Raw genomic sequence first — 9502 nt, forward strand, 5'->3', positions numbered from 1 at the left:
ATCTACTGTAGCTAGCTGATTCTACTACAGTAATCTACTGTAGCTAGCTGATTCTACTACAGTAATCTACTGTAGCTAGCTGATTCTACTATAGTAATCTACTGTAGCTAGCTGATTCTACTATAGTAATCTACTGTAGCTAGCTGATTATACTATCTAGAGAGTAATCTACTGTAGCTAGCGGATTCTACTACAGTAATCTACTGTAGCTAGCTGATTCTACTATCTAGAGAGTAATCTACTGTAGCTAGCTGATTCTACTACAGTCATCCACTGTAGCTAGCTGATTCTACCACAGTCATCTACTGTAGCTAGCTGATTCTACTATAAGTAATCTACTGTAGCTAGCTGATTCTACTACAGTCATCCACTGTAGCTAGCTGATTCTACCACAGTCATCTACTGTAGCTAGCTGATTCTACTATCTAGGGAGTAATCTACTGTAGCAAGCTGATTCTACTATAAGTAATCTACTGTAGCTAGCTGATTCTACTATCTAGGGAATAATTTACTGTAGCAAGCTGATTCTACTATAAGTAATCTACTGTAGCTAGCTGATTCTACTGCAGTAATCTACTGTAGCTAGCTGATTCTACTACAGTAATCTACTGTAGCTAGCTGATTCTACTACAGTAATCTACTGTAGCTAGCTGATTCTACCACAGTCATCTACTGTAGCTAGTTGATTCTACTACAGTCATCTACTGTAGCTAGCTGATTCTACTATAAGTAATCTACTGTAGCTAGCTGATTCTACTACAGTCATCCACTGTAGCTAGCTGATTCTACCACAGTCATCTACTGTAGCTAGCTGATTCTACTATCTAGGGAGTAATCTACTGTAGCAAGCTGATTCTACTATAAGTAATCTACTGTAGCTAGCTGATTCTACTATCTAGGGAATAATTTACTGTAGCAAGCTGATTCTACTATAAGTAATCTACTGTAGCTAGCTGATTCTACTGCAGTAATCTACTGTAGCTAGCTGATTCTACTACAGTAATCTACTGTAGCTAGCTGATTCTACTACAGTAATCTACTGTAGCTAGCTGATTCTACCACAGTCATCTACTGTAGCTAGTTGATTCTACTACAGTCATCTACTGTAGCTAGTTGATTCTACTATCTAGGGAGTAATCTACGGTGGCTATCTGATTCTACTATCTAGGGAGTAATCTACTGTAGCTAGCTGATTCTACTATTTAGAGAGTAATCTACTGTAGCTAGCTGACTGTACTATCTAGGGCGTGATCTACTATAGCTATCTGACTGTACTATCTAGGGCGTGATCTACTATAGCTATCTGACTGTACTATCTAGGGCGTGATCTACTATAGCTATCTGACTGTACTATCTAGGGCGTGATCTACTATAGCTATCTGACTGTACTATCTAGGGCGTGATCTACTATAGCTATCTGACTGTACTATCTAGGGCGTGATCTACTATAGCTATCTGACTGTACTATCTAGGGCGTGATCTGCGTCTACTCTGGGCTGCTCCAGGCAGGAGACGAGGCAGAAACAAGCTGGCAAAGAGCAGGCCACGCAACAGGGCCCAGGCGAGGTGGGAACCAGCCAGAAAACACCAAAATCATTTCATTAAATAAAATAAAACTCAAATAAATAAATGAATACATACTTTACAACTCTGCAGGGACCATGAGGGGAAAAAGTTCACAAGATTAGTTGGACAGAAAGTCGACATTTAAAGAAGGATTATTGCAGTGCTACTCCCAACATTTAGACGTAAGGAAAAAATAAGGTATATTCTAGGGCGTAGAGGATCACTAAATACTGCCCCTACTTGTTTATGCACCAGAGTTGAGTTATTTTGCATGAATTAAACTATTAGTGCACGTGACAATGCTCAGAACATATCCTCAGTGAATCTTAATGCTTTTCAGAATTTAATAGTATTCATCTATGTACAATAGTGAGACGTGCGTCTCTAGTGTGATGTGAGCATGTACAGTGAGTTTAAGGGTCCAATGCAGGCGTTTTTATCTCAATATAAAATCCTTTATGGGTAACAATGAAATACCTTACTGAGATTGTTTTTTAAAATGGTTTAAAAAACAAAACAAGAATGGCTTTTAAAGCAAAGAGCAACTTTTCTAGTAATAATGTAGCTTTGACTGTGTGGGAGTGGTCTGAATGGGGAGGGGAAAACTGACAACTAGCTGTTATTGGAAGAGAGATTTGGAACTCTCTTTCTTATTGGTCTACTAACTAATTTACCACCCGGTGATGTCACCAGCCAGGCCAAAACTCCATCCCACCAAAACAAACAAGACATTTCAGGTGGTCTTTCCAAACAGCTCTTACACTAAAAGAGTATTGTCATCATTTTTCACAATTTCACAATATTATTTCAATATTTATATATATATTTTTATAAAAACACAGGGAAATCACACTTTTGACTGCATTGGGCCTTTAATACATAGTGAGTAATTGCTGATGAGTCTTTGTCAATTAGATGGACACATTTCCTGTTTACCCTGACAGAGCTTGAATGTGAGTGAAAACATTAATGAGTGTCTGGTAGTTAATAAAGCTATCGTTCTAAAAAATAAACTACCACACGACAGATTTGTATGTTTACCTGAGCCAGCTTCATCATCATGTGAGCAAAGACGTGCAGGAAGCCAACCACAGCGTCCCACAACCTGCTGTGGGCCAAAGACTGCTGGTTCCCCGTACATGGACCCTGAGAGGGTGGGGAAGGAGGGAGGGAGGGAGAGAGAGAGAGAAGGGAGAGAGAGAGAAAGAGAGAAGGGAGAGAGAGAGAGAGAGAGAGAGAGAGAGGAGGAGGGAGGGAGGGAGGGAGGGAGGGAGGGAGGGAGGGAGGGAGGGAGGGAGGGAGGGAGGGAGGGAGGGAGGGAGGGAGGGAGGGAGGGAGAGAGAGAGAGAGAGATAAGGGAGAGAGAGAAAGAGAGAGAGAGAGAGGGAGAAGGGAGTGAGAGTGAAAAAGGGAGCAAGAGAGGATATAGAGAGAGAGGAGAAAGAGAGTAGAGAGAGGAAAGAAAGAGAGTAGAGAGAGAGGTGAAAGAGAGAGGAGAAAGATGGTAGAGAGAGAGGAGAAAGAGAGTAGTGAGAGAGAGGAGAAAGAGAGAGGAGAAAGAAAGTAGAGAGAGAGGAGAAATAGAGTAGAGAGAAAGAGAAGAGAAAGAGAGTAGAGAGAAAGAGAGGAGAAAGAGAGTAGAGAGAGGTTATTTGGATTAATTGATTAATGCTAATTAGCATTTTCTATGGAGGAACAGCAACAACAACAAAAAGCCCAGGAGCTTGATGGACACTCCCTGACTACTGTAGGAGGTGTAAATCCACCAGGACACCCTTACCTGGATATACTCAGTCAGACTGTTGAACACCTGTTTAGCCACAATCATGGCCTTGGAGAAGTTCCTCTTTCCTGGCTCGTCTATGATGTCCTTCCCAGAGTAGTACCAGTAGAAATCACTGATAGACTCCTACAGAGGACCACAGAGAGAAGGGAAGGGGTCAAAGGTGACACAGGAAGAGAGAAAGTGACATAGAGATACAGACATAGAGAGACACAGAGAGACAGAGAGAGATAGAGAGACAGACAGACAGACAGACAGACAGACAGACAGACAGACAGACAGACAGACAGAGAGAGAGAGAGAGAGACAGAGAGATACAGACATAGAGAGACACAGAGAGAGAGAGAGACAGAGAGAGAGAGAGAGAGAGAGAGAGAGAGAGTGAGACAGAGAGAGAGACAGAGAGAGATACAGACAGAGAGACAGAGAGAGATAGAGAAAGAGAGATAGAGAGGAGGGGGAGACAGACAGAGAGAGAGAGAGAGAGAGAGAGAGAGAGAGAGAGAGAGAGAGAAAGAGAGATAGAGAGGAGGGGGGAGACAGAGAGAGAGAGAGAGAGAGAGAGAGGAGGGGGAGACAGACAGAGAGAGAGAGAGAGAGAAAGAGAGATAGAGAGGAGGGGGGAGACAGAGAGAGTTAGACAGAGAGGGATACAGACATAGAGAGACACAGAGCGAGAGAGAGAAAGAGAGATAGAGAGGAGGGGGGAGACAGACAGAGAGCGAGAGAGAGAGAAAGAGAGATAGAGAGGAGGGGGGAGACAGAGAGAGATACACACATGGGCATGACCTTTGCATGTTCTGTTTTGTCTCTTGTAAAAAAATAAAAAAATAAATAGCAGCCTTTCCTTTTTCAGGAAGGAGATCATGATCTCTCTCTTTTTAGGGTTGCTGAAAATACATCTGGTGGAATGTGAAGGAGTAATCAGCCGATAAAGAGAAAGATGATTATAATTAGAGACAGATCTGTTGCAGGAGCTATTCAGCAGTTTTACCTGCAGACGGAGCAGGTAGTCCACAGTGCAGATGATGATGTTGATGGTGGTGGTGCTGCCAGTCTGGGTACGCAGATAGTTCTGGAAATCTGCTCAGAGACGAAGATAACAGGATCACACCATGTGTAGCTTGGGTAGAGATAACAGGATCACACCATGTGTAGCTTGGTCAGAGATAACAGGATCACACCAGGTGTATTTTTGACAGAGATAACAGGATCACACCAGGTGTAGCTTGGGCAGAGATAACAGGATCACACCAGGTGTAGCTTGGGCAGAGATAACAGGATCATACCAGGTGTAGCTTGGGCAGAGATAACAGGATCACACCAGGTGTAGCTTGGGGAGAGATAACAGGTTCACACCAGGTGTAGCTTTGACATATATAACAGGATCACACCAGGTGTAGCTTGGGCAGAGATAACAGGATCACACCAGGTGTAGCTTGGGCAGAGATAACATTATCACACCAGGTGTAGCTTGGGCAGAGATAACAGGATCACACCAGGTGTAGCTTGGGCAGAGATAACAGGATCACACCAGGTGTAGCTTGGGCAGAGATAACAGGATCACACCAGGTGTAGCTTGGGCAGAGATAACAGGATCACACCAGGTGTAGCTTGGGCAGAGATAACAGGATCACACCAGGTGTAGCTTGGGCAGAGATAACAGGATCACACCAGGTGTAGCTTGGGCAGAGATAACAGGATCACACCAGGTGTAGCTTGGGCAGAGATAACAGGATCACACCAGGTGTAGCTTGGGCAGAGATAACAGGATCGCACCAGGTGTAGCTTGGGCTCTGGTCAAACCTAGTGTACTATTTTTTATTTGCATTTGAGATGCAGATTTAAGATCTGGGCCTCCAGTGTCAGAGTATGTGCTGATATAGGATCAGTTTAGCCTTTAATATCATAATAGACCTGTATAAGATATAGGATCAGTTTAGCCTTTAATATCATAATAGTCCTGTATAAGATATAGGATCAGTTTAGCCTTCAATACCATAATAGACCTGTATAAGATATAGGATCAGTTTAGCCTTTAATATCATAATAGACCTGTATAAGATATAGGATCAGTTTAGCCTTTAATATCATAATAGACCTGTATAAGATATAGGATCAGTTTAGCCTTTAATATCATAATAGACCTGTATAAGATATAGGATCAGTTTAGCCTTCAATACCATAATAGACCTGTATAAGATATAGGATCAGTTTAGCCTTTAATATCATAATAGACCTGTATAAGATATAGGATCAGTTTAGCCTTCAATACCATAATAGACCTGTATAAGATATAGGATCAGTTTATCCTTTAATATCATAATAGACCTGTATAAGATATAGGATCAGTTTAGCCTTTAATATCATAATAGACCTGTATGTGTTTTGTCCTATATTTATAGATATATACATGTATTATTTAATCTCAGTCCCCTGTCCCCGCAGGAGGCGTTTTGCCTTCTGGTAGGCCGTCATTGTAAATAAGAATTTGTTCTTAACTGACTTTCCTAGTTAAATAAAGGTGAAATAAAAAATGGGATCGGTTTGGCCATTAAAGTCATAACATACCTGTTTAGATTGTCATGTGATGGCACATTGAAACGTGTCACTCACCGTTGTTGTGTCCCTCACAGAGCAGCTGCAGGAAGCGGAACAGGTCACAGGTAAACTCATCATCCGCCATCACCTTCTCATCTGGCCACAGGAACACAACACAGGGTCAACTGGCAGTCAACAGGGGGTCAACAGGGGGTCAACAGGGGGTCAACTGGGGGTCAACTGGGGGTCAACAAGGGGTCAACAGGGGGTCAACTGGGGGTCAACAGGGGGTCAACTGGGGGTCAACAGGGGGTCACCAGGAGGTCAACAGAGGGTCAACAGGGGGTCAACAGGAGGTCAACAGGGGGTCAACAGGGGGTCAACAGGGGGTCAACAGGAGGTCAACAGGGGGTCAACAGGAGGTCAACAGGAGATCAACAGGGGGTCAACAGGAGGTCAACAGGGGGTCAACAGGAGGTCAACAGGGGGTCAACAGGATGAGTGTGTTGTTGTTTGTTTATAAGTGTATTGGAGTGTGTAAATACAGTGTCGATTGTTGTTTGACTGAGAAAGCAAGGATGAATAAAAAGAGTTTAAAATGAAGGATTAGGCCTGGTAACAATGTGTGTGTGTGTGTGTGTGTGTGTGTGTGTGTGTGTGTGTGTGTGTGTGTGTGTGTGTGTGTGTGTGTGTATGGGTAAGTATAACCACAGTATCACTCTCTACCCTCGTTAGCAGGTTAGTAGCTAAACCACAAAGACCTCAGACAGATCGTCCGTTAGTCCCTGTCCACTGGCCAGCGGACAGACGGACGACAGATGGAGAAAGGGAGGAGTCAGACAGGAGGAAAGAGAGGAGGCAGTCAGGGGGAGGAGCCAGACAGGGGGAAAGGGAGGAGCCCATCAGGAGGAAAGGGAGGTGCCAGACAGGGGGAGGAGCCATATGTGGGGAAAGGAAGGAGCCAGTCAGGAGGAAGCGGAGGGGCCAGATAGGGGGAAAGGGAGGAGCCAGTCAGGAGGAAAGGGAGGAGGAGCCAGATAGGGTGAGGAGCCATATGTGGGGAAAGGGAGGAGCCTGTTAGGGGGCGAAGCCATATAGGGGGAGGAGCCAGAGCCTTCAATACTATAGTACTGAGCACAGCTTTGGTTTTATCTGCTCCCTCCTCAACACACACACACACACACACACACACACACTTCATACAGAGAGCACAGGAACTTGGCCAACAACCAGGGATTTAAACACACACACGTCAACCATCAATGATGTGACATTGAAATGGTCGTGACAGTGGAGAGGACAGAGAATGATGTGACATTGATAGAGTTTTCACAGAGGACAACATCATCTTCTGTGACAGAGACAGAGATAGAGATAGAGGGAACACAGAAATACAGAGAACAAATCGAAGAGAATACCTCTCTATATCAAACACAAAGTCACACAGTCATGCAATACAGATCTACTGAACTCCACAAACTCCAGTGAGTGTGTGTGTGTTGGTGTGTGGTGGAAAGACAAGGGAACCAAATCACATGTACTGGAGACAGAAGCAGGGGGTACAGTGGCTTGCGAAAGTATTCACCCCCCCCTTGCCATTTTTCCTATTTTGTTGCCTTACCGTCTGGAATTTTTTTTTTTAATGGGGGGGGGGGGGGTTGTATCATTTGATTTACACGACATGCCTACCACTTTGAAGATGCAAAATATGTTGTATTGTGAAACAAACAAGAAATAAGACACAGAAAACTGGAAACTTGAGTGTGCATAACTATTCACCCCCCCAAAGTCAATACTTTGTAGTGCCACCTTCTGCAGCAATTACAGCTGCATGTCTCTTGGGGTATGTCTCTATAAGCTTGGCACATCTAGCCACTGGGATTTTTGCCCATTCTTCAAGGCAAAACTGCTCCAGCTTCTTCATGTTGGATGGGTTCTGCTGGTGTACAGCGATCTTTAAGTCATACCACAGATTCTCAATTGGATTGGAGGTCTGGGCTTTGACTAGGCCATTCCAAGACATTTAAATGTTTTCCCTTAAACCACTCGAGTGTTGCTTTAGCAGTACGCTTAGCGTCAATGTCCTGCTGGAAGGTGAACCTCTGTCCCAGTCTCAAATCTCTGGAAGATTGAAACAGGTTTCCCTCAACAATTTCCCTGTCTTTAGCGCCATCCATCATTTCTTCAATTCTGACCAGTTTCCCAGTCCCTGCCAATGAAAAACATCCCCACAGCATGATGCTTCCACCACCATGCTTCACTGTGGGGATGGTACTCTCGGGATGATGTGAGGTGTTGGGTTTGCGCCAGACAGCATTTTTCTTGATGGCCAAAAGGTCAATTTTAGTCTCATCTGACCAGAGTGATTACCTTCTTCCAACTGTTTGGGGAGTCTCCCACATGCCTTTTGGCGAACACCAAACATGTTTGCTTATTTTTTTCTTTAAGCAATGGCTTTTTTTCTGGCCACTCTTCCGTAAAGCCCAGCTCTGTGGAGAGTACGGCTTAAAGTGGTCTTATGGACAGATACTCTAATCTCCGCTGTGGAGCTTTGCAGCTCCTTCAGGGTTATCTTTGGTCTCTTTGTTCCCTCTCTGATTAATGCCCTCCTTGCCTGGTCTGTGAGTTTTGGTGGGCGGCCCTCTCTTGGCAGGTTTGTTGTGGTGCCATATTCTTTCCATGTTTTAATAATCGAATTAATGGTGCTCCGTGGGATGTTCAAAGTTGCTGATATTTTCTTATAACCCAACCCTGATCTGTACTTCTCCACAACTTTGTCCCTGACCCTGTTTGGAGAGCACCTTGGTCTTCATGGTGCCGCTTGCTTGGTGGTGCCCCTTGCTGAGTGGTGTTGCAGACTCTGGGGCCTTTCAGAACAGGTGTATATATACTGAGATCATGTGACAGATCATGTGACACTTAGATTGCACACAGGTGGACTTGAAAAATGAAAAAAAAATGAATAATGTGACTTCTGAAGGTAATTGGCTGCACCAGATCTTATTTAGGGGCTTGATATCAAAGGGGGGATTACATATGCACATCACTTTTCCCTTTTAACATATTTTTTATTTTTATTTTTTAAACAAGTTGTTATTTTCATTTCACATCATCAATTTGGACAGTGTGTGGGGGGGGGGGGGGGGGTCACATCTGGTTCTACACAGAGGACAGTGTGTGGGTGGGGGGGGGTCACATCTGGTTCTACACAGAGGACAGTGTGGGGGTCCCAGCTGGTTCTACACAGAGGACAGTGTGGGGGTCCCAGCTGGTTCTACACAGAGGACAGTGTGGGGGTCCCAGCTGGTTCTACACAGAGGACAGTGTGGGGGTCCCAGCTGGTTCTACACAGAGGACAGTGTGGGGGTCCCAGCTGGTTCTACACAGAGGACAGTGTGGGGGTCCCAGCTGGTTCTACACAGAGGACAGTGTGGGGGTCCCAGCTGGTTCTACACAGAGGACAGTGTGGGGGGGGGGGGGGGGGGGGTCCCAGCTGGTTCTACACAGAGGACAGTGGGGGGGTCCCAGCTGGTTCTACACAGAGGACAGTGTGTGTGGGGGGGGTCACATCTGGTTCTACACAGAGGACAGTGTGGGGGGGTCCCAGCTGGT

The 9502-nt window shown here is 44.7% G+C and overlaps 1 protein-coding gene across 1 annotated transcript in view; it reads right to left on the reverse strand.

The window, feature by feature from the left end:
- Positions 1 to 9502, reverse strand: part of LOC139395913 (ryanodine receptor 1-like) — a gene marked incomplete at its 3' end in the record, with an annotated part of 92170 nt that overhangs the window by 60377 nt on the left and 22291 nt on the right. The window contains 4 exon segments of the mRNA XM_071143224.1: positions 2608 to 2712; positions 3347 to 3475; positions 4344 to 4432; positions 5966 to 6046. Of these exon segments, the coding sequence (XP_070999325.1) occupies positions 2608 to 2712; positions 3347 to 3475; positions 4344 to 4432; positions 5966 to 6046 (404 nt within the window).

This window comes from Oncorhynchus clarkii, unplaced genomic scaffold (genome assembly GCF_045791955.1).
Source record: "Oncorhynchus clarkii lewisi isolate Uvic-CL-2024 unplaced genomic scaffold, UVic_Ocla_1.0 unplaced_contig_6092_pilon_pilon, whole genome shotgun sequence".
Taxonomy (NCBI): domain Eukaryota; kingdom Metazoa; phylum Chordata; class Actinopteri; order Salmoniformes; family Salmonidae; genus Oncorhynchus; species Oncorhynchus clarkii.